Below are 25,797 nucleotides of genomic sequence, written 5' to 3'. Positions count from 1 at the left end.
GACTCTAGTGGGAGTTGGACCAGGTGACATCTCAAGGTCCATTCCAGTCCAAATTATTCATAGTTCTGTGTTACTTTTTTCATGATCCATATTTGAGTCACAACTTATCCTGTCTAATATTAGAGTTCATAGTAGTCAAGTGGAAAGGGAGAGCAATGTTGTCAGATTGTAAGTATTTTCATATCTTAAATTCATCTTCAGATTGTTTCAGTGACATTTTTTGGATTCTCCTAAGATAATACACATCAAGAAACAGGGAATTTAATTTCCTCACACAAAATAGTATCATGAAAGAATATTATATTGTGATCTTATCAGTTTGTTATCACCATAACTGGTTGGTTTCTAATACACTGTGTGTGTTTCTTACTGCTGCTACTGCTGCTACTGCTGCTACCACTTATGTCTGTATTTGAAGACAGTTACTAGATTTGGAATTGTCATCTTTATAATAAATTGGGATCTAGATACATGACTTGGGAGGTGACTTGCTTACTGATAAAAATTAATCCAGTCATGACTTTTTTTTTTTTTACATGTATGAATTTTAAAGTATTTCAGTTCAGCACTATGATGCTATGTCCTTTTCCATTCCCAAGAGATTATTGCAGGCATATACTGTTTTTCATGTTCTTCTACATGTCCCTACTGATCTCTTGTCTTAAATTTCCCAAAGCATGAAACCTAAATTCTGGGAAATAATGCCTCATAGACATTTTATAAACATGTATGAAAGCAGTGTTATAAGGACTTGTAATTTTTCTTTTACTCTGTTTGTGCTGAAGTTTAAATACTGGGAACTGGTATGCATGCCTGATCCTAGTGTAGTGTCATGCATATGTGCCCACTCTGGCTGTGGGGCAACTTCATACTAGAACCAGTACAGGCTCGTTAGTCCTGCAGAGAAACAGGCACTATTACTTCACTTGCAGCAACAGTAATCAGCATTGTCTTAAGGACATGCAAAATGGAAGTTTTAAAAAAGGATGTTATTTCTGGCATAATATCCTGGATCTTATAAAGAATCTTTTTTTTTTCTATACATCTGTGCTCTTTTTTGAATGTCATATCTGTTGTTATGTGCAAAAAAACCTTAAAATTGTGGTATTTGCACATTTAGAGTCTTATTTCTAAAGAATGGAAATTTCTCGAACCTGTTGATGTGTGATTGAAAGGCAATTGGCATACCTGATTATTACATTTCGGTAAGCCTCATATTCTCTCACATTAAAATACACATTCCAGAATAAGCCAGATCTTTCTGGAGCAATTTTGATTTCATCTCTTAAGTGTACATATGTACTTCTTGTAGGCAGAAGTCAATTCATCCAGGAAGTCTGATGCTGGACCTTCAAACACATCAGGACTGAACCACTCTGCTGCCTCACGTGAGCCCCAGCAGGAAGGTGCAGTGAGAGCATCCCAGGATCCAGCAAGTGCAACGGTATGGTCCATCTTTGAGCTTTACTGGGCATAGCCTGAACATGAAATTGATCCTATTAAGCTGATTGGAATCTTAATTAAGAGTATGTAGTTAATACATTTCTGTAAAACTTCTGCATACTTTTGTATAAAATCTATGTGTGAACTTTAGCCAAGAGTATGCTGAATCACTTTTAGAAATAGCGATCTCTGCTTTCACTTCCTTCTCTTAAAAACAAAAAATAATGTTCTTTTAGCAATTCTTGTTCCCAGTAGTTCCTTTAATATAGGGGTTAACTGTTCATTAAAATACTGAAGTGGTGTCTGAAGTACTGCAGTTTACCATCTGCATAACGTAGCGCAGGTTTTTTTGATAGAATTCTTAGCCAGAGGCAACAAATGTTTCAGTGATAACCTGTAGCTTTTAAATATTAATTGAGATTGTCTTCCTGTTTTTTATAACCTCTTCAATAAGTGTAAAATATTCTTACCATTTGAAGTATGACACTTATGTTTTAATACTGTTAGGTGTAGGGCTTACATAATGGTTTCGGAAGTGACCGAGGTTTGGTGAAGGGCCAAGGCAGCTGCTGTTATGACTGTGACAAATGCAATCTAAATTCACTGATAAATTGCAGGCAAATCCCAGCTAAGCTGCCTTTTTTAGAGAGAAGACCGGGCTGTAGATTGGTTAAAAAACCGAAAACATGTCAAATAACATCAGACCATCTGTTGCGTGTTTGCAACATATTTTCAAGCTATGTAGAAATATAAACATGCTAATAGCATACTTTTTTCCCCCCACAATAAGGATTTTTCCAGATTGTTCAGGATTTAAAACCATTGTATTTTATTCTTCTTATTACAAATCCTGGCTAATATAGTAGAGCTAGCTGACACACAAAGGCATTGCTGGCATTTTCTTGAGGGAAAAAAGACTTTTTTTTGATTAATCCCATTTTAAAGAAAATTGTTTTAATCGATTATGCTGGTTTAATAAGTAAGGATTAACTTCATTTTTAGCAGAACAGTCCTATGGGAAAAGAGACCTTTAAATGTATAAATGTACTTAAAAACATTTATATATGTGGTTATCTGTAAATATGTGGATTCACGTTTTAAGGGATCAGACTGTTTCATTCATGATTGTTAGTTTTAATTTAAAGCAACAGCTATGTTTCTGAGCTGTCACATTTTGAGTGTGAGGAATTATCTGGAGCCATTTGGGAGTGAAAACAGTCACACAGTGGAAAAAAGAAACGTGTAACAGGAAAGACTATCTAAGGAATTTGAGCTTGCTATTTTTGTGTTCTTATTCATGCAAAAGTTAATAGAAATCTTCTCAAAGTAGGGAACTGTGGCCTTGATCTGCTAATAGGTGTGAAAGAGTATCCATGCAAACCTCAGTTCCTTTCCACTTGACTGGGCTTCTTACATGTGTAAAATTAGTTTATTAGGTTAGTTCTTGTTGTGTAAAGACCTAATTCCACCTTATTAAGTTATGTTAGATGTGGGTAACATCAAAACTAATTTTTCCTTTTTTTTTGGATAAAATGTTGCATATTGGCTCTTAAGATTTTGTGCGCTGATATGATTAGAGAATGTTTATCAAATCTTTAAATGGCTTATCTTTTAATAAAGAAAAAGAATGAGAAGGGGTTGATTCTCATGCCAAAGATAGCTGCTTCTCAGGAAAACTTGTCACAACAACATTATCGAGGTTTGCAGGTACAAGTCAAATTACAGAATCACAGAATATTCTGAGTTGGAAGGGACCCACAAGGATCATCAAGTCCAATGAGTACAACAGCATGAGAACAAGAAAAGGAACAATGGTACCATGAAGGCTCTGGAAAATGCTGCCACAGCAACTTGTGTAAAAGGATACAGAGCTGCAAAGAAAACAGTCTTTAGGCATTAATAAGAAACAGCTACTTAAAGCACTGTGCAGCATAGTACTTGTGAGGAGTCTGAAGCCAGGGCAGAGAACACTTGAATTGATGAAACAGGTTTCTGTCGTAAAATGAGGCTATGTTCTGATGCATGAGACTTACAAAAGCCTTTATTTTTAATTATGTGTTCTGAATGATACATTGGTAAAAAGTGTTTCCCTTTATCACTGTTAAATAGTGTCTTAAGTTTCATAATACTACAGCAAAAATTTTAAATGTCTTGGCAATCGGAAGTACTTGGCCTAACTTTAATTCATTAAAAAGAAGACATTTTTAATATGAACCACTAAGCTGTCCTGTGTCAAGCTTCAGCTTTTCTTCAGTTGGAAGTTTTACAGACAAACAAATATTCCATCTCTCGTTCTGTCGTTTTATTTCTGCATCTCTCTCCAAATCATGAGTGTAACTGAAAGAGGCTTCAGTAACCCAGAGGATTTTTATGGTTCTGAGTTCCTAGAGTTTGTTATATTTTTAAAACATCCCTTCTAAGATGATTTAATACTTATACAGTTCTGATAAAAAGTTTTAAAATAATGGCCTGGAGATGTAAAGGATGCAATGAATGCTGCCGTTTTCAGTAGACTGAACATAATGTAAATTTCCTTAGCTGCATTTTGTTAGATGATATAACTTTTTGTTAATTCTAATATCAGTATATTTTACTGAAATAGCATTATTCATCAAACTCGAATGTCCTTAGAGCAAAGTTTTCTACTAGTCCTAACAGTTTCAGAAGCTTCAAATATGTAACATGACACAAGTTCGTATTAAATGGCTGTAAAAATCAGATGCTAAAGATGGCTACAATGTAGCTCTTATTAAATATTTCTATTTTAAGTCTACTGAGCCCTCATCCACAACATTTCCAGTGTGGTTTGGCAGAAAATGACTTAATATTTAATGGAAATTATGTTATGCGAGGTATTGTGTAGTCTAAAAATCTTGACGTTTTTGCTTAAGGAGAATTTAAAGACTTGCCATTATGTTGCAAACAAGATGATTGTGATATTTTAAAAAATTTATAATACAGGCCATCTGCCACTTTTGGGATTCTTAACAATTAAGTCTTCAAACGAAAAAAATCTTTTATCTGGCGATACATGTATGTATTATTTAAGATACTGTAGCATCTGATCCCAAATTTATATCAGGTAATGATCACTTCTTTCTTATATAACTTAGTTCTGCGTGTCACTGATTATGTTGGGAATCCCAAGGCAGTGCATTAGCTGAGCTTTGGGTGAAGCAGTTGATCTGCTTCTGCCATGATCCACCTATAATTTCCTTAAAAAAATAGTTTAAAGCCTTGAAACTGTCAGTGAAGTTTCTCTCGAATCACAGATCTGTTCATGTCAGTGTATGACACCTTGTTTTATTCAGAAGAGGGCCTTTCTGTTTCATTTTTAAATTTAACATTTGCAGCGTTGAGAGGATTTGTGTGACAACCAGTGCTAGTTATTTTTGTTAGTAATATGAAGGATCAGGAATATTTCTAGACTTTTTCTTCCTTTTTATTTCTTTTAAAACTATTTGAATGAGGAAAGCACTTTGCCTGCTGACTTGGCAGTTCTTGTGTCCTGAATTGACTCCTCTCCTTCTCCCCTTTTGGAAAATGGGAGTGTGATGAATCTAGGAACTTAGTTTTTCAAAGATTTGACTTAGTCTTTATTTTCCTTGGCATGAGGAGCTTTCAGGTGAGTTCAAAATGAAGCAGAATTGTTTTCTTCTGCAGTGTTGTGGAAGTCATGGCAGGCTGCTCATGGTATTCTTGATGTCTCCGCTGATAAAATGTATCTTTTGAAAACACTTCTCTTTGAAGCTACCCAAACTGCTTGCTTACTTAGGCAAGAAACCTGTGTAAACAGGCAAGTTGTCAAAGGTGGCGAGTTATTACATCAGTACTTCTTTGGTGATGATAAACAGTGGGAAAATAGTAATGATGAGGAAAGGAAGGTCTCTTCCCGGGCTGGTCAAATCACTGACTAGTCGTAAATGTGGGAGAATTCTTCTCCCACATAAAGAACACGTGGCCAAAGAGTCAGGAGACCAAGTGCTGGTTCCTGTGTTGTGGATCCTCAAACTTGATACACATTGAGGGCATTCCCTATCTGGCCATGTGGAAAGGGTGTCTTTTATGGATATAGTGGCTGGCTGAAACAGTGCTTAAGGTTATGGATATTGTGACCGTTAAAAAGCTTTTGTTTGGAAGCACATATAAAATGTCCAGAATTCTAGTTTTACCTACTGTGATGATAATCTTTTAGAAGGAAAGGGGGAGAAAGCTAACTCTGGAAAATAGCTGCAAGTTGCTTTAAGTTAGGAATACTAGCACACTGTTCTGAGAACTGAAAATAAGACTTAAAAAAAAAACCCTGCAATTTTTTGTCAGAGCGGCTTTTTTTTTTTAAGTGCTTTTAAATTGAACCTTGTAAAAATGTTTATTTCTAATTACTGTGCTGTATCGTTATTTTTAATACTAAAACGTTGGAAATTTGAGCCTTTTAGTATTACAAGCAGGATTAGTCTGGTGGAAGATCAGTAATCATAGTTTCAGTCTTACAAACTGGAAAAATGAACATCAGTTGCCGAAGTTTATTTTTTTAGTACTTGTAATGTCAGACCGACGTTTGCCCAGTAGAGGGCAATAGGTAAGTGCCTGCACATGTGCAGTGCTTGGGGACTCCTGCTGGGATCACGTAGGTGGTTTGTGTTTAGGATGACTTTCGTTTTGTGTTTCCAGTGGCGTTGGTGGTGATGAAAACAGATTTCTGGACCCAGCTGTCCACAGAAAGCAATGCAGCACTGCTTAATTACAGTTCTCTGGACTTCTCTTCTTCCTTTCCTGGCCTCCCCAGATTGTTTCCCCTTCAGTGTAGGTGACATTACAGATGCTCAGAGATTAAACTATCTGGAGGATTATTAAAGATTTCTTGAACAACAAAGAGTTAAACAAATCCTAGACAAAGATATTTGAAATCTCTTTAAGACAAATACTGTTTGGCAGACTTTCTTCAGCCTTTTCTTGTCCATAGGACTGCTAGTTTGCAGCTTGAAATATACTTCTCAGATAGTGTATGGACAAAGGTGACAGCTACAACAGTCTTGTAATGATTAGTGACATGTATTATCAGGCTTTCAAGTATTAACAGCAGTCTGGAGACTATGTTTTAGTCCTTATGATTTTATTTCTTGCTAACCTCATGCAGTGTCTTCTCTCACAACTTTCCATGTTTCCTTTTTAGTCTGAAACTCAGAACAGCAATGCAGTGGCCGGTCAGGAGCGCACTCCAGCTGTGTCCACTAGCACATCCCTGAGTCCCCGGCAGCGCCGTGCTCAGCAGCAGAGTCAGAGGCGGGCTCCATCCTCCACTGACTTCAACCGGGCACAGCAGCCGAGAGTCAACACCAACCACACTGGATCAACTGTTCTGATTGTCCTTCTGACCTTTGCGTTGGCAGCTCTTATATTTCGCAGAATATGTTTGGCTAACGAGTATATATTTGAGTTATAAGGTTGTTTGTCCTAACAGCAGGGACCTGAATGCTTCATTGAACATTCTGTATTGGGTATGACATGAGAACTGTTTACAAAGGCTACTTTTTGTATTTATGCTTAAATCCTTACGAATGTCGTTAATGTACCTACAGATACATTACTTGTAAGAAAAGCAAAGTGGGACATGTGTTAATTGAGTGCCCACTAGAGAAACAGTGCAGTGGAATAGTAACATGAAGGCACGTCGGATGGGCCTAAATTTGAGTAATTTATAAACTAGAAAAAGACAATTTTTAAAAAATGGTTGATTAATTTTTTATGGAACATAAATGCAATTAATCACCCATCTAAGTTAGTATAAGATTTTAAATTGAAGAGAGAATTATAAAATGAAACACTACTATGTGTTTGTGTCCAGTGAACTTTTTCGTAACCACTTTGATTTACCATGACACATTTCTAGAGGTGGAACACATACAAATTGTGAAGCTGCTTTGTGTGTGTGGAAGGGGGAAAGGAGAAGGGGAGGAAAGAAAGGGCCAGAAAACTACTTGCATTATTTTGATTTTTATTTTTTTGGAAGAAAGATTGGATAATCTTTTGAAAGATTTGAATGTCCTCTTCTAGTATTTTCAATTGTATATCTTGTTTTTAAATTTGCAATACTACAAAACATGTCTATTCTTGCAATAGTTATAAATATGTAATATAATTATTTACCCAGAGCTATTGTCTTTTCATTATACCAGAAATATACATAATGTGTTGAACTGAATGTTTTGTATGTGGTTTTATTTACTAAAGAAAATTTAAACCTTGTTATACTTAAACTCTCATATCTCAACGTGCTTAAGAGAAGTATTTATTGCAATCCTACTAGTAATAAAGTTTCAAGCCACTCTTTGGATATGCTTCAAATATCACATGGCATATTATTTATTGTTTGCCTGGGTTTTGGTTTTTTTTTTTGGCTGATTTTTTTTTTTTGTTTGTTTGTTTTTGGGGTTTTTTTTAGTTGGTTGGTTTTTTTGTTGTTGTTTTGGGGTTTCTTTGGTGGTTGTTTTTTGGGTTTGTTTGTTTTTTGTTTAGGGTTTTTTTTTGGTTGGTTGGTTGGTTGGGTTTTATTTTGTTCATTTGGAGGGGGTTAGTGGTTTGGGGTTTTTTTTTAACCTAAAATCTATATTAGATCCAGAGACTTTCTTATTTTAAGTTTACTTAAAAAGTCACTGGTAATATTCATGAATACTGTGAAAATGGATATACAAGCATCAGACCTATGATTTTTAAGGTTTTGAGAGGTTTTGCCTGTGACTTTAAATTGGAGTGAAGTAGAAGAACACAATGGGTGGGATAATTTTCCTCTGGTATCATTGTTCAAATTATTGTTCAGTGTGTTTATTTCAAAGACAAGGAAATTTAGCTAGCTCTCATTTTGTTGCTGTCAGACATGATAGCACTGACTTAAGTGAGATTCTCATCCTGTTTCTCAGCAAGTATTTATCAAGCTTCCTAGATTTTGTTAGTTATAGCATATATTACATTAAAGTAGCTATAAAAACTTCTAAAATAAGGAAAGCCCGTTATGTGTCTAAGGGAGATGTGGAAAATTAAAAACTCCAAAAGATGATTTCTTTTTTAGCATTTCTGTGCACTGTTGATAATCTTGTTTGCAGGTACAAAGGAACAAGGATGAAAAAATATTTTTTTTAGAAGTTCCGACAGAAGTATGTCATTTGTTCAGTAGTTACACATTCTGCCGTAGAACAGTCTGATGTCGATATACTGTCTTTTTACCTAATTTTTTATTTCATTAGGAATTAAAAAAAAAACAAAAACAAACAGAAAACCCCAACACACAACTCCTCTCCCCCACCACCACAAAAGAAAGCACCCGGCACACCAAAACACTAAAAACCCTCTGCACATCCTGTAGCCTCTAATACAGAAGTACTCTGTTTCCCAGTTGGTGCTTGAATACCCATTCACTTCAAGTATTGCAAACGTGGGCTCACAGAAGAGAGTTCTGGAAAAGGTCTGACCCGAGTTGCTCACTCCTCTGGAAGCTTTGAGTGTGTTTTTCTCTCCCTCCAGAATCACTGCTCCGCCAAGACAATGTTTGCTCTCGTACCTGTGCCACGCACTGGCTGTTATTAACTCAGACGGACAGTCAGCATTGTCCTGCCACTGAGCTGTGAGGAAATAAGCCCCCCCCTCAATGGTTTTTTGTAAACAGCTTCTTTCTTGTGATTAAAGAAGTAGCTGCTTGTAACTTTAAAATTTTCATTTAAATCTTCTTTGATAAGAGTTCAAATGCCTGATTATGCAAAATACCCATTTGAAAAAAAAAAAAAAAACCAAACACATTAATGGCAACTTGTTTTATGTAAAGTCAATTGCATGTATAGTTTGGGACTTTCTGTTTTAATTTTCCTTTAAAAGTTAACAGTAAATAAAGTCAGCATTTTCAGAGGAAATAGTTCATATTCTATGTTCAACAGCACGAAGAGCCAGACTAAATCAGAAAATAAACCCTCAACTGCTATAAACGCATCAAAATACATATATTTTACAATAAGATACATGTCTGAAATGTGGCATAGGTGTTTTCCAGTTGAAAAAGATGCCATACAAAGGATCAAAAAACCATGGAATGCCTAATGAAAAGGGACAGCCTGGTTTTACAGTCTGGCAGGAGGATAGCACTGAGATTAGGGGATTGAGCAAAAAGCCGCATGCAGAATTGCGGGTCTTTATATAATGGCTTTAGTAAGTATCCTTTAGGACCCAGTGGAAATGTTTATGAGGTAAACTTGGTGAGTAATGGCCAATCATTAAGCGGTGATGAGGGAAAAGCTTTGAGTGCGAAGCCCCTGAAAGCCTGTCGAAAGCATCACGTCGGGAAAGCAGCGTTTCTGCCACTGATCGCTGACCAACGCGCGACACCGGAATTAGAGTTGATTCAATGTTTAAGCCCGGGGGGACTCGTACTGCAGGAGGTCACTGGAGTGCAGAGTGCCCGGCACCCATTTCCAGCAAGATGCCTTATTTTGCAAAACTCCTTTTGTTAATCTTCTGCTTAGTTCTTCTTGTGGAAAGCAGAAAACACAGGAGGAGGAGGTGGACAAGCCAGCTGGATGTGCAGAGGGCGAGGTAAGCGTTACCAAAACACTATATCTCTTTTCCTGGAATGTTGCAAATACGTAACTATGTGGACATAAAAACCTACTCTATCAATATCTTTGTGTCTATTGTGTGTGTAAAGAGCTTTATAGATAATGTTTTTATACCAGTCTCTGGTAGTATAATCAGTTTTAACTGTAAATGGACCCTTCTAATGCTAATATTGATTAACTCTGAGCAAGGCAGGTTTTGCAGAGAAGTTGACCACTTCAGCATGGATTGTTGTAAAATTATTCTTAGCCATATATGCAAATTACTGAGAGAATTAGAGAATTAGTTGCAGTTAATAGAGATGTTCAAATGTACATACTGTTTCAGCACTGTTTCAAGAGCAGGTTGTTTACCTGCTTGCTAGAATGCCTGTGCTACTTCCGTTCACTTGGAATTGCCTGTTATTTTCTAACAATTTGAGATGGAGAGCATGCATTATGGTAATTAATGGTAAATTAAACCCTGGAAGTTATCCAGGGATTGTAAAATTAAAAATACATTTTGAAGAAATACATGGAATCTTTAAAAAAATGTATTTTAAAGTCAAGCAAAGGCACAAGAAAGAGTTAAAGGTATTAGTAAAGTTTATTAGATTTACCATTGCTGAGATTTGTCCGGAGGTTTACATTAGAAAAGATAATCTTCCAAACCTGCCAGACAGTCCAAAGTATGTTATCCTTTTTTGTGGTTATGTCATCCAGTGGCAATTATATCTTACAAGACTATTCATTGTTTGAAGGGCTCAAAAATAAAATTGGGTTAATCCATCTTATTAAATGGCCTCACTATGGCTGTAAACTTTCATATTTTCATTCATTTTATTGGGCTTTTTTTGTTTAACACTCAACACTTATAAGGAATGTTGTTACTTGAATGTTTTGCAAGTAAATGTGATGTAATTGGAAGTAAAGAATACATAATATGCTATCAGATTTACACTACTTATTGAAAAAATACAGTGGCATATGCTTTTAGTGACGTTAATGTTATAAAGCTGAAACAGCCAGGGTCTGATCCTGAAATCCTAAAGTCAACTGAAGTTTTACTACTGATTTCCACAGAATCTCAATTATTGAATAAGACCTTTCATTTAACTCTGAAAATATTTCAAAGTCTACATTCTGAGGATTGTCCGGGATTCAACAGTAACATTTCCTTGCAAACCATTTGTGTGTAGTAGAGATCATTTGCTTTGAAGTAACAAAATAGTATAAATCCTTCTTTAAATATTGCCCAAAAGTAGTGCCATTCTCTGGGTTAAAAGTTTTATACTTCAATTGAACATGGTGAAAATAATTTACTGTTTTTACAGTGCTGTTATTTTTGTGAGCTGCAATAGAGTGGCAGTCAAAGCACTGCTAAAATTATTTTTATGAATATACTCCAAAGAATGAGTGATACTATTTAGTTTTCTGTGATGTAATGGTTTTAATGAACAATTTTCCAGTCAGGTAGAACCTAAGGAACTATATATTTTATATATATATATATATATATATATATATAATTATTCATTTTGTATATACACACATACCCCCCCATACAATTCCTATGCAATGTGGTTATTTAAAAGTATATAAAAAGGATTTTTAGGGACTATCAAATATGAATGATAATTTTAATACAGAGAATTCTGCAATGTTGTGACAAAAAGAAGTGTATGGAGCAGTGTCATTAATATTTCAAATTTCCACATACATAGGAAAAATTTAGTTGTCTCTAAACCAGCAACAAATAGCGGACTCATCTAGTAAAAGGAAACTAAAGCTAGTTCCTATGCTGGTTTCCCAATCATGTAAAAGAAATTTAAACAATGATCTTTTGAATAATTTCATCCCATTTTCTGCTTAGCATTTCTCTTGCTGACTTACCGTAAGAAATACAGTAAATTTTACAGTAAACGTACTAATCAAGAAAAATGTGTTCCTATATTTGGGAATCTACATTTGATAAGTTTGATATTTTGTATCCATTAAGAGGATAAATCAACATGATCAAAGATCTTTATACTGACTTCAAGAAGATAGCTTGGCTTGTGCAAGTGCAGAACACCTTCAGTTCTGTAGTTTTTTACTTGAACATTGTACAGAGTTTCATGCTGTATAGAGGTCCTCACCCCCAGAGCTCTGAGGGCTTGGGCAGCTGGTCCCACAGGTGCCAAAACAGCTGTCTGCCAAGGTTATTCAGGGAAGTGGTTGAGCCTGTGCCTTATGGGAAAGGAATATGGGAGAGTCAGGTTAGGAACCCAAATTAAGAAATTCCGAGTTAAGGGTTACCTCTGCACCCTTAATTACTCCCCTTGGTCTGTGTTAATACTGAACTGTAACGCGTTATTTTTGTTTCATGAGTTGTGCCTTGCTCAGTGTGTGGAACAGATAATCCTTGCTTAATTAGAAACTGTGTTGCATTTAATATTTTCTTACTCCTGCGTCCCCCACCTCACTTACAACACGTCTTTTCTTCTACAAATTGAGGTATAACTTAAAGAAACAACTGTTACTGTGCATCACCGCCCTGATCATTGCCCGGTACAGCTTCATGTTATGCTTTGGAGAGCCCAGGCTTTGCACAGAAGATTGGTCTGTGCTCATCAAGTAGCGGGTCCTGGCTTTGTTCTTTGATGGTGGTTTTTCACATTTTCCAGGGTGTACAGTCTGTGCCACTTACATTGCAAAACTGAAGGATATCAGTGAGTGGTATGAAGCTGAGGGCATTCTTGCTGATTTGCAAGCTGACAAATGGTGCACAAAACCAAGGGCTTGTAACTAACAGAAACGTTGGTTAAAAATTTTTGCATTTCATTTTGTTTGGAAAAGTCAGGTGATAAATGAACCACAGAGCAAAGCCTTTTGTCAGAGTCCCCTGGGTGACTGCTGAGCAGGGCAGGCTGACCCCTGCCTTACCCGCGCACCAGGGAATAAACTTCCAGAGAGGAAGAAGAGACTGATGCTGAAAGAGACAGTGTAAGTGTGGAAAGGTGCAGGTATATGTATCGGGTGGTCTCTGCTGCCATGTTGCTGGCTGGGATTTGCCAGAGAGCTGGGTACACAGTCTAGGCTAATGCTGCCAGGGCACGTCCGACTTGCTATGAGTAGTACTGGCTTGTACACAGCGTGGGTATCTGTGCTTGGAGCTTCCTCAGCACATTGGCCTTACTGTAAGTGCCAAGCAAGTGCTGCTGGAATGTCCAACACTGAGTTTTTGAAACAGTTTGGGGTACTCTTCAGTAGCTTGGTGGTGGCTGCCTCTCAGGAACTGCAAACAAATGCAGGTAGTCCTTCTAGATTATCCAGCTGGACAGAATTTCCACTCAGAGAAAAAGAAGCTCTGAGAATTACTACTTTTGTTAATATTTATTGCTCTATAACAATTGCTGATAATGCTTCTGGTAATGTGTATTGCTCTGCATAAATTGAGAACTCAATTTACCACCTGGATTGTGCCAGTGAATGCCGTGTTTCCAGCAACCTACACCCACCTAACTCCAAGTCTGCCTGTTCCTCTCTCCTACCATGCGAAGCCTCGTGCTTCAATCAGCAGAAACATTGTGCCTTTGAAATAGAAGTGGCTTTGAGCTTTTTGTTAGCTAAAGACTTCCTGCCAAGACTTTTGGAAGTGGTAAGTGATTTGGACTATTTCATTAGAGTTGCAGTTTTCAGGGTATGCTACATGTGAGTCCTAGTTTGGGACCCAGAAGCAGAAGATGACCATTAGGGCATGGCAGCACAAGGCTCAGCACATAGACTGTTTTTCCAAACAGCAGTCCACTGGAGTAAGGGCTCTAGTGATCCCTGCTGAAACTGCTGCTGCTGGCAGCGACTTCCCTCTATTTCCTTGCAGAGCTGCATTTTTATCACATTTTTCAACCAGATAGTGCAGACATGTCCTCTAGCCTGTGGTACCTCCCAGGCCCTACAGAATCCCTCTACTCTATGGTGGTTTCTCAGAAAATTTTGAGTAAGTGGCTCAGTGATTAAAATGTTGATCAACATTTTTTACAGGTGTGTTGCTTGTCTGGGACTCAAGTCCAGGGCATTGCAGAACCTCTACTTGTGCGAGGTTTAATGTCTTCTGGGATCTTTTCCTCAACACTGCAGTATCACAGCAGTGAAACAAAAGCAGGGAGAAAATGTGTACAATAGCAGTGATTGTGCACACCCTTTGATCTGGTGCCATCATTTTCCAGAGTCTGGTTCAGTTTTTCTAGAAAGCTGGCATGGAAAATCACCTTCTTTCCTGCTTTGAACATAAACTTACAGATGATTTAAGTGTTACATCCAGAAGTTGGGCAACAGAGTATCTCTCCCCTGGTGAGATGGTGTGATCTGTCCCATGGTGTGCCATCCATGCAAACCAAGATAGACCTGTCTTACTGTGGAGATACCAGGGCTTCTGAGCAGCTAGGGCTCCTCTAGTACTTGAATTGGTGGCCCTGACAGGCAATGGAAAGAGACTTTGACAAAATCGAGGACCTTGAGGTTTCCGGCTTGTCAGAAATTTCTTAGCCGCATCTGATCCCGTGTGATCCACGTATGTTAAGACTAAAGATACACATCTATGTGGGATACACTCACAGCATAATGGAGATAATAAATTTGGAATGCTCATCTAGGAGTGAGCTAGTTGCTAATGACAGTCACAAACTGTTCTTGTACCTTCTGTTTTTCGTTTAGCTTCTAGGAGATCTTTGCAGCAGTCACGTTTTGTTGATTAGAAAGACAGGAGGTTTTGTACTTTCTTGGTACTGGGTTTACACGGTGTGCAGGTCTCCTCCACCTCGCTGTGGCTGCTACACAAAGTAAATGACACCTTCAACTAATGCATTTTGAGATTTTTTTCCCCTAGAGAATATACCGGTGAGGTAAGATTTCTTTGAAACAGTATCAATACTTTTCTGAATCCCAAGAGGTAATTGGAACCAAGGTCCCATGACCATGAGATACCATTTTGTGACCAAAGACAATGCTGAATTTCCCAGAGGAAGGTGTGAATACCTCTCAGACTCTGGCTGCCAACAGCTGCACCATGCTCGGGATGAAGATCACGTTCGCTTTCACGCTCACTGCTTAGCCATTGCCTTACACCCTGTGGCATGAGGACTGTTTCCAATTTGATAAGTTTTTTTATCTTGCTCTGAAAAATCTGAATGTCTGCATAGATACCCACTTTTCTGAGTCCTGCTGAGCTGTTATCTTTAATTTCTCATGCCATCAATAATTAATTTTCCTTGATATATAAGAAGCATTTTATGCAATTGAGAACAATTCTGAATAAAAGTGACTGGAAAGGAAAATATATATTAAAAAAATAGGGCAATAATATAGAAGTCTTTACTGAAGCTCAGTGAGATACCTGTCCCCTTCTCTCCTCTGTAAACAGGAATAATTCCTCACAAAAGTCAGATTTATCAAATTCATCCCCTTTGAATGAAGTACAAACAGCAGTAAAATTATATATGAAAAACTTGGCAAAAAAAGAGATGGGGCAATGGGTATCTTTAAATGAATAGTGGTGAATGACAGAGAGTGCATAAAGCTGAAAGAAACCCTGAGAAATCTGTAATCAGAAATGCTAAAGACTATAAATACATTGGGGAGGATTTCTGAGATAGCAGTGATCAGATTGTCAGTAAAGGTGCCCGATGGGCAGCAGTATTCAATGCATCCTTCAGCTCTGCACTGGCAGCTGGTGTCACTTTTGCTGCAGGTAATGATGTGCTCCCTATGCCTGTCAGGGATGGGGGTGGCGTGGGATACCTTCCAGAGAGGGTCAGAAGATACTGCCGTAGTTGATGTCAAACACTGTTATAAAGATTTTTATTTTTAAAACAAATTTGGTCTTGAATTGGATTAAATAGACAAAAGTAGTTGCACATTTCAAAGGCTATATAGACTTTCTGTCATTAAAAATATCTTGGTACAAAATCTTTGTAAATGGATTAAGTTGATTAGAAAGGAAATGACAGAACTCTATCTATAAAGTCTGAATTGTCCATCACATACCTGAAGGACTGGGCATGAACTGATGATTAAATGCTGGCTATTAAATACAACTCCTGGCTAAGGATGCGCCTGAAAACCTGTTTCCTTCCTGAGACAGTGTCTGTGTCCCCAGCCAGCCCTCTGAAGCCTCAGTGGCCACAGACTGGTCTCAGCAGCTCTCCTGTGTGTTTTTTGCTGTTTGATGATTTTTAAAAGAATTGATCAAAGCACAGCATTTCAGTGAGGCTGAGCCATCGATTTAGAAGATGGCACTGTAATACTGCCAGGGTTTTCCATGCTAATTCCTCATACAGCGGGCAATCCAAAGTTTTATTGGATTTTTAATTAGATTTTTTTTCCCCATATTTTGAGAAGAGAGACTTGATTGAACATTCAGTGGTACTTTGGCCTTTCCCAGATAATTAAAATCAAGCAGACACAGGAAGATCCTGCTTCCCCACTTCCAGCTTTTCAGGCGTAGGGGCAGTACTGCGGATGGCAAAGCGGAGCACTTTGGCAGCAGCCCTAACCTTTGCAGAGAAGCAAAGTTTTCCCCCTGCAGCAAGCAGTTAAAAGCTAAACTTTTGCCTCCAACCATTCCCATTAGTGACTGGACTTGGTTTGACACTCTGCTTTTAGGTAACCATTAATGCAGCTGTGCCAAGCACGCTTGCTCCAGCTGGCTCTATTTCACAGCCAGCAGGGAGAGAGATGCTCTGGAATCCTGACTGAAACAGGAGCCCAAAGTGATGTAAGAAGGGTCCAATGTTTTCTATGTAGCATGTGTCCTGGAGCACAAGGGGTTATATTCCCTCAAAAAATCCATTTGATATATTTATTTTCAAATTTTATTGCTTCCTTTTCACCTCCTTATTAAAGTAAATGGGTTATTGATGTGAGTGGCAGCTATCAACACCCCCTAGGTTTCGTAGTTTCTTTCCTGAAATGAGTGCTCTGATGGGAAACTTTTCTTCTGATTTGTGATTTACAATTTTTGCTCCCTTTGCCTCATACTCATCATGCTTTGTATTTTAATGAGGCCAAGCACATCACTTTCCACAGCCACGCTTATGAGTGTGGTGATTGTTTTGTAAGCTCTGAATTTTTGACCAAGATTTTAAGCCTAAGTAGTCTCTTTATTTTTTCTCCAAGATTTTTTTCTTTATATTCAGTAATATTTCTTTTGCACAGGCAAAGGAATCTGAACCCTTTTGTATAAAGTTCTTTCTCTTTATCATTATTACTTTTAGTAAGTTACTGACAAACAGCTCATTGCAGCAATATTTGTAACTTTGTTGTATCTTACATCCCGAGTAGAGGGAGGAACCTTAATGGTCCAAGTTCTCCATCCTATACCACTGGAGAACAGCCAGAGATGCTGATCTGGATTTTCTTCCAGAAATGTATGTTTGTCTGCCAGGTAGTTATCCCCTTAGGTGATTTTAGTGACTATCTTGCACTTTTCTCAGGGGTTTGTTGTCATCCTTGTTCTACTGTTATCATATAATGTATTAAATAAAAGGTTAGAGTTTTTCCTACCTTAATATTCGGAAAAGTGAAGGATTGCAGACTTCTTTAGCTAAAACTCTTCTTTTCCTGCTGTTGAAGGGAGAAATGGGTGGTTTTGTTTTTGCTGAAAGCCAGAAGACAAAGCAAACCCTCTGTCCACACAAACTGCTGGCACTGAAGTGAAGTTCACTCAGAATAGTGCATGACATTGCGTGACCACCACCGAAAAGAGCTTTCTCATGACAATGTTCCTTGGTACCTGGCCAAATCCTGGCCAGGTAACGTGGGGGCAGCCAGCTGCTTCTGCTGTTGCTTGCTCTGAGCCGTGACATTTGCTGCATCCCAGCTCCTCCATGAGATGCTGTTCTCTCAGCCTTGTGCCTCCCTGGGAGCCATGGTGTCTGGGGTGAAGGGAGCGCCCTGTCCATCTTGGAGTGGGGCAGAGGCAGCAGGGCACCTGTGGAGGCACAAAGTGCTGTGGAAAGGTGGTGTTGTGTCCATGCTGTGGTGCTGGCAGCCTTCCTGCTTCCCTTCCTCAGACTGTACCTACAAAGCTTCTGCTCCTGTAGGTCCAAAACTGGGCTGGCAGAAGTCAGCTGCAGCTCGGGCACAGAGATATTGGACCAATGCTGTTGCTGTCTTTTGCAGTCACATCTTTAAGAAGAACCATGACTTGACCAAAGCTTGGAAAGGAAAGACAGAACAGCTTCTCAGAGTCGATGAACATGACTTCACCATGCGGCCAGCTTTTGGAGGTGAGAATAAAATGGTTCTCTTGTTTTCATGTTCATTTAATTAAAAATGATCTAATTATCTAATTAACAATCTCATTTAAAAAGAAACAAGGAAAACACCAAACCTGTGGCCAAGTGCACCAGTGTGAAGGGAAGGGACCTGGTGCCAAATCAGAGAGGCCTCATGCTCATCTCATAGCCCTCTGGGCTCTATACAGTTCCTACGTTCCTTCCTGTTGCTGCAGTTGACTTTTTTTGGCTGTAATTCCCCAGAGCTCAGGATGGACCCTGCCAGTAAGTGTTTCACTCTACTGAGAAGAGGAACAAGCCGCAGGTTTTAGCATTCACTTGTAGTTGTGAAGTTTCAATGAATTTTTCAGCTGATGTTATCAAATTGCAAAATAAAGAACTCATTAGGTGGATCGCATCCCATCCTTGCTAGGAGAAAATGGAGCACTTTCATCCAGATAAAATCTTGTCTCAAACTCTGTAAGACAACTAAAGGAGTGGAAGAGTCCTCTGTGTCCTTCACTTCTGCCTTCTGTCACACCCAGTTACAGGAATGTGCTTGGCTGACCTTGCTAGGCTCACCACTGCAGAGGTAAGAGAGTATCTGAATAAAAGTGTGCTGGATTACCAGTATGGAAAGTGCTCTTCTGATTAGATCAATAACCAAGCCACTTCAGAGCTAAGGACAGTTTTCTGTAGATTTCATTGAATGGCTAATACTGCATCCTTTGTCGATTGGCCATCTAGGGTGAAAGTGCTACCTCTCCCTGTCTGGTGAGACAGGTGTTTTGCCTTTTGCACCTCATCTGTAGAATGGAGCTTCTTGGACCTGCTCATCCCTGGTGTGACTTGAAAGATGTTTCTCTCCCCACAGTGCAGCTGTGCTGTTCTAAGAGCACAGTGCTGTCCCCATGCTCACAATTCATATGTATATATCTCCAGACTCCAGAGTTCAAATGTGTCATCACCAGTGATTCCTACCTGCCCCCCACTGTTATTTGCTAGCAAGTTGCAGTCCAGCCTGACCACTGGAGGTAAAACTTCTTTTGCTAATCAATGTTAAACTTGATCTGCTATTTCTAGTGTTGAAGAATTTGCCTTAATTTGCCCTCTGGGTGGAGCATAGGCGGATCTCCTCAGACTGGTGTGAATACACCTGACAAGCCATGGGGTGCAGCTGAGGCTCAGGGCTGAGGTCTGGGAGCTGTCTCAAGAGGCACTGGACATGAAACCTGCTCCTGCTCCTTTATGACTTGGCTGTAAAAATGATGGTGAATGAGCTGCTCTCAGGTCCTCCACCTGCTCCAGATGGAGCAGGTGATACTCCAGTGATACTGCTGCACCAGCCTCTGGTTAGGGAAAGGGAGATAATCCCTGGCATTTCTTTTCCTGCCAGGCTGCTTCTTTGGGAAGGTGAGCCTTTCAGCAAAGTGGATTTGGGAAGGAACCTGACTTCTGAAAAATGAAAAGGTCAGGGAGACATGAGATTGGTTTCATGGACTCACCTAAATCCTCCTGGTTCCAGGATGAGATGGTCACTGTCAGGAATGTCCAACCAACCACTCTGTGGGCTTAACCCCCTGTTTGTTCGTTTATTGGTCTTTGTTTTCTTTACCTGACTTTCTAGGCTTCTTTTTTTTTCAATCTTCTGTCCACAAAGCCTGGACCTGTGAGGCGTTAGCTGGATGTCCACTGCTTTCAGCCTGGCTTTCTTTTGTTGGCATGCTGCTCCTTCATGGATAGTGGTGATCCCACACAGCTTGCCTGGCATAGCAGTGCTTCGCCACAGAAACACAGAATGGTTTGATTTGGAAGAGACCTTAAAGATCACCCAGTTTCAAACCCCCTGCCATGAGCAGGGACACTTTCTGCTAGACCAGGTTGCTCAAAGCTCCATGCAACCTGACCTTGAAAACTTCCAGTGGTGGTATTAACAATTCACTGATTTTGATCAACATTTCATTGATTTCTGTCACTAGTATGCTGTGTTCTGAAGGTGGATAGGCAGCTGTGTGATTTCGCACACATGAAGAGGGATTGCTGATTTACTCTGCTTCAACTTCCCTAGCAGACTGGACACTGAGAAGCAGATACTGTGTTCTGTTGAGTGAGTTCACTGAAGTGTATGTGCATCCCTAAAGGCCAGGTATGCCCTGCCCTGCTATAAGCTCAGAGGCTGTGGTGTTAGGTTTTCAGATTTATTTTTTTTAAACCAACCTCAGTTTTTGGAGCTTGGCTGATGACTTCTGAGTGCCTAATGTGGACAAACTGGAAGATCAGAGCCTGCCAATCTGTCCTCTCTGCAGCTGTTACCACTCCGGACAAAAGACCTGCTGGCTCCTGAGTCTGAGAGGGTGGGATGACAGGGCTTCTCTAGGAGGAGATTAGGACTCCTTCCCATGACTCAGCTGGAGATAGCTGTGGAGCCACACTGATTTTTAAAACTTTTTTCCCCTGTCTGGATATATGTCAGGGCATGATGTCTGTGTTCTGTGGGAAAGCTATGGGGATTTATTCTGTTGTGCTGATGGTTTAGGTTTTGATGCTCGGTGACACCACTGGATTATATTTCTGGAAACAAATCCAATTTTTACTATGTTCATCAGTATCACAGAGCCTGTGAGGAACACTTTTGTGCACATCACACCAAACATACATACATAATTACAGAGTCACTCTTCCTGTGCTAATACAACTACATTTTAATCTCCCTCTTGTCTTGTTTTCCCATGCTAACTCCCATCACAGCATAAGATACTTCTAGAGCCAAAAGTCTTCTACTAATATTTATAAAATTGAGAAATATCCTAACAGCCTTTACAGAGAAGGTGCCTTTGTTTATAAAGGAAAAACATAGGTGTTTTTTTTTAAATTTTTGCTTAAAACCTCCTTAATTTAGAGAGGTTCTTGGGACAAAGACGTGGGATTAGCAAGGTTGTGCCAAAGTTGCATGTGATAAGGAGCAAAGCATGGAAACAGCTTCATTGAGGCTCCAGTCTTGGAAAGCATGGCTTACACAGAGATAGAGGGTGCTACAAGTTCTTGCACCCCTACAGAATTATGCAGTGTATTTTTAGTGACAGATGATAAGCCTGATGGGAAAAAACCTGATAAGAGGCAATCCTCATACTTTCGTCTGTAATGTTATTTGTCAGGCAGTCACAGTGATTTGCTATGCACTGTGAGTCCTTCCAGTTTTTTCCTGTGGCAATGTCAGTCAAACTGAGGTGGTTTGACCTGCATAGGATAAAAAGGCTTTTGTATTGTGGAAGCAGAGAAGAGGAGCTTCTGGGATGGCACATGGCTGTAACCAGTCACTGCCCTAAGACCCTCTCTGAGAGCAGTTCAAGGACCATGGTCTAATAGAGATTCCAGCCTTGTGGTGCTGCATTGGGCTTGTGATGTTATGATGCGGGTGGGAAAGGTACTTCAATTCTGGAAAACATAAATAATATAATGAGGAGATTTTGAGTGGCATTAGACTAAAGAGAAACCCAGTACTGTAAACGTGTTGGTTACCAGGTTTGGTGGACCAATTTACAACTTCACTATTGAACTTTAAACTAAAAAGGGGCTGGGGTGTGAGCTGCTTAATAATGGCCACAGTGACTCTTGCTGGTCTGCAGAGGACAGTCAGCAAGCTGCCAGCTCAACACAGCTGACCACTGGGCAGAGCAGGCTAGGGTTATGCAAGATGAAATGAAAAAAAAAACCCCAACATTAGAGAAAGGTGAAAGGTTTTCCAAGAAGAAGTACCTTTGTAAAGAGCAAGTGAGTAAACAAATGTTGTGTAAGTTGTGTTATTAACAGCCCAATAAGCATGGTTGTCTTGCCTGCTCCCAGCCCATTAGAGACAGGCGACTGGGTACAGAGGCAATGACAAAGTTTTTGCTTTGTTGATGGTCAAAGAGACTCCATAAGCTAAAAGAGACTGCAGGGTTTTTGACCCTTCGGGAGTTATCTCCATGTCAGTGACCTTGTTCTAGCTAGCAGATGTTCAGGTATTATTTACTATTATTAATTTTTAAAGATTATGTAAATGTTTGTTTTACTGCCTTCCTTAAACACCCATTTTAAGCATTTCATCTATGACATCTCATATTTTACAGGGAGCCCATGAATAAGCAGCTTTAGTTGATACTTAAAATAGCTGTATCTTCTTTATTGAGGGCTAGCCTAATGCTTTACTTTTATTATATTTGCTCGTAGCTTAGTAGCCTAACTTCAGCTGGTCCTTGCTTCCCTTTCTGGGCAGTATTTTTGCCACGATGGATGAACAGTGGGGTGAATAAGGCACAAGTAGTTCACTTAGAGTTACTGTCAAGGGCCAGAATAAAACTTGCTTCACTGCTAATGAACAGCTGTCAGTGAGATGCAGAGAAACAAAGCTCTCTGCTGTCATGAGGCAGGTGATGAACATATCCCGGTCATGGCTGCCTGGAAGCTGCCCACATCTAAGAGGACCCATTCATACACATATTCATTAAAAAGTAAATATGTATGTATATGAACACACACACACGCATGAAGATACACTGAAAACTGTCTTGCAGCTTGCGGGCATGGGATCTCTTATGGATGTTTGCAGCCCCCCTGGGTGTCCACGAGATGTCTGTCAGCAAAGAAGTCTCAAACCTACTAATTTCCCATGTAGATATTTTTATCTCAGGGCCTACATGTGCCTCACTCCTCCAAAGATACATGAGTGAACAAAGGTACTGTCTCAGAAGGAAACAATGAGCCTTTGAAAGCACTGCCAAAGAGAAAAAATAAAGAAATGTTGCAAAGCTTTAGTCTCAGAGCTGGGTGGAAAACTGACTCCAGGCATCTTCATGGTAGCACACTCTTCCCTATCTTCCAAAACCTGCTCCAGTGTTCAGAAATAAAAAAAACGTGTTTGTGCCCAGTTGTGTGACTCACCCTTCGAAGATTTCACACTGCTCCTTGGTGAGCGTTTTTAGGTGCAGAGACTGGGGTGCAACAAACTTTAGTGTTGGGCATCTTCTGAAGTCATTCCTGAACAGGACTTGTGGAAACCTCCTGGGTTCCCTGGAGAGGTTAGCCCCAGACCAGGCATCCCATTCAACCTGGGGCAGAGTTTGGTATTCAAACTGGAGTTTCTGCAAGGTGAAAAAAGCCACAAAGTCTTCTTTGTGTCAGAACCCACCCAAAATGGAGACTTTTTGTGTCCATCTGTTCTCCTTGTACAACCACGGAATGCAGATGCAAGGCAGCTTTTTGTAAAGGTATTCTGAACACCGTCTTTTCTATGTGCAGCACCTAAGCTGAATGTGCAGTGGCTTTCACTGGAGAGTAGGTCTCAAAACAGAGCAATTTACTGCAGGGGAAAAAGAAATGAGGGAGCGCTCTTGCCACTGATTCTCTGCACACCAGGCTGTGAACTCCACAAAGGAATAAAGATATATGAAACCACAAACACCTTTACAGGCTGGTTACTAAGTATCTTTTCAAGATCAGTTTGATTTGAGGCCAGAACAGTGATGTGCAGGAATTTACAATAATAAGGCATGATGTATGTCTGTGAGTGGATTCCAAATGTGAATTCATTTTCAGAAGGCAGTACCTTTACAGTGAGAAGCTGCAAGGATGCTCCATCATGTTATATGTAAACCCTATGCAGAAATTGTGGGGCTAGTGGATACTGTCCAAGAAAGGGAGAAAGCAGAAACACTCCCATCAGCCTCAGTCTGTGCTTCAGGTCATTTAAATCCTCTCTTAACACATAAATACCTCCTTCAAAAGGGAAAGCTCATATTTTCCATTTTCAATTTTTATATTGTCACATTTGCTAATGATTGTGTGTCTTGAGCTTACCTGAAAACTGCCACTGTTCTGTGTCTGAGGTGCAAGGGGAATTGTTTATTGGTGGGTTCATTTCTGTGTTGTAAGCAGAAGCCTGTGATTTTTATGAAGCTTTGAGAGTCCACTGTTTGTTTTCTGGTTGTATAAGTCCTGCTGAATTAGGATTTGTGTTCTGCAAGATATTTCTGTGGACAGTGATGGGGAATAATAAATGTTGACATCTTTGCTGTTTCTGGAAGAAATGCTCTAGTTGAAGGTTATACAAGTTATCTCTAGACCTTGATCTATAAATACTTGTTTAATTTGAATAATTCCATGAATTTGGCTGATACTTTTCAGAGACTATAAAGTATGAACTGAAAAGCTTTGCTGGACTGCAGTCTTCAAGCAAAGTACTACTGCTTCCTTTAGTCATCCAAATCCACAGCTTTCACATGGATCTGTTTAGCTGCCTGTGCAGCAGTGAACATTCTCGAGCTTTGAGATTTCTCCAGTGTTACAGTATTCAGGTCTTTTCCTGCTTATAATTCTCTAAGATGATCCTTCTATGTTTCTCTTTTCTGAAGAAAAAGTGAATTTTGATAAAACGTTGTTTATGACAAGGACAAGTTGGTTGATGAGGGCTTTTCTGCATTTAATGCTGTAATCTAAGTTACTTGTTCTGTCTACCAGTTCAGTGTGTTGTATACCATCTCAGCTATTCTTGTCCCCTCACATCCACACCCTCATCATCCTCTGCTCCCTCTCAGTAAAGAGGGTTTTTTTTCTTTTTGCTCATCCCTAGTGAATTTGATAAGGAATTTGGCAAAGCATCTATAGCCTCAGTGGTTCAAGAGTTTAGCTGACCAAGGGACAGGATTGAAAAGATAGCAGTTCCTAATTGACTCCAAGGGTTAGTGAGAGCAAAGATCTCTTGACATTGTTGGTGACTGATCCACAACCATTTAATTCAATGGTATGTGCTGTAGCCAAGATACCTTTAAGGAAACCCAGGGTTTGTTTCTGTGGTTTAAAGAGAGCATTTCTAGACAGGGCTTCAGTTGTGCTCATCACCTGAAGCAGGACTTGATGATCACTGTATTCCTGTCATTAGCTCACAGGCAGCAACATTTGGGCTGTCCCCACTGGCCCTTCATCCACCCTTCCCTGCTCAGCCCAGCTTTTTGTCTAAGCCTCCTCCAAAGGGTCTAGGTGTCTCAATGTGCCCTCATTCCCATTTGTGTGCTCTCTTATTGCCTCAGCCTCACGTGCTGAATGAGGAGCAGGGAGAAGGGAAAAGCAGTGATTGCTCCTGCTGACTGTAGTAAGAGTTTGTCCAGGAAAGGCAGAGTAAATATTTCCACTGATAAGTTGGTTTTACAATCTCATCTTCATACTGTCTATATTAAGATCTAAACATTTGAATCCAGTGTTCAAATGATTTCTCCCTCTCTCTATTACAATCACTGTTTTATCATCCCTCAAATTCATGATTAACTGCAGAAAAGAAATAAGTAAAAGCAGTTTCACTGATGTACCAGACACCTAACACTGCCTTGGGCCTCTTCTCTCAAGGGCTTTCCAGACTATCTGGCTTAACATGGAACACCTTTTATTTTGGGTTTAATAAAGCTTCATGGCAGCTCCAGACTGAACTGTAGATCTTGTCCTTGCAATGTCCTTGCTGGTTATTGAGCATTTGATGCAGGAACATGAACAAA

General features: G+C 39.5%; 2 protein-coding genes across 3 annotated transcripts in view; both read left to right on the top strand.

Moving 5' to 3' along the window:
• UBE2J1 (ubiquitin conjugating enzyme E2 J1) overlaps positions 1 to 7,793 on the top strand; it is a 28,475-nt gene extending 20,682 nt beyond the window's left edge. Inside the window, exons 7-8 of one of the 2 annotated variants that reach the window (XM_051777765.1) lie at positions 1,313 to 1,444; positions 6,629 to 7,793. In XM_051777765.1, the coding sequence (XP_051633725.1) occupies positions 1,313 to 1,444; positions 6,629 to 6,886 (390 nt within the window). In that variant the 3' untranslated portion in view covers positions 6,887 to 7,793. Of the gene's footprint in view, positions 1 to 1,312; positions 1,445 to 6,616 lie in introns of both variants that reach the window. The other variant, XM_051777764.1, reaches the window with a different exon arrangement.
• Positions 7,794 to 9,854: 2,061 nt separating this feature from the next.
• The window catches only part of GABRR2 (gamma-aminobutyric acid type A receptor subunit rho2), a 32,678-nt gene continuing 16,735 nt past the window's right edge, over positions 9,855 to 25,797 (top strand). The window contains exons 1-2 of the mRNA XM_051777758.1: positions 9,855 to 10,020; positions 18,180 to 18,286. Coding sequence (XP_051633718.1) covers positions 9,908 to 10,020; positions 18,180 to 18,286 — 220 coding nt within the window. The 5' untranslated portion in view covers positions 9,855 to 9,907. The remainder of the gene's footprint in view (positions 10,021 to 18,179; positions 18,287 to 25,797) is intronic.

Source organism: Manacus candei, unplaced genomic scaffold (genome assembly GCF_025592945.1).
Source record: "Manacus candei isolate 608988 ecotype Guabito, Panama unplaced genomic scaffold, ASM2559294v1 h1tg000011l, whole genome shotgun sequence".
In the NCBI taxonomy this organism is placed as follows: Eukaryota; Metazoa; Chordata; class Aves; order Passeriformes; family Pipridae; genus Manacus; species Manacus candei.
This window is presented reverse-complemented; position numbering and strand designations above follow the sequence as displayed.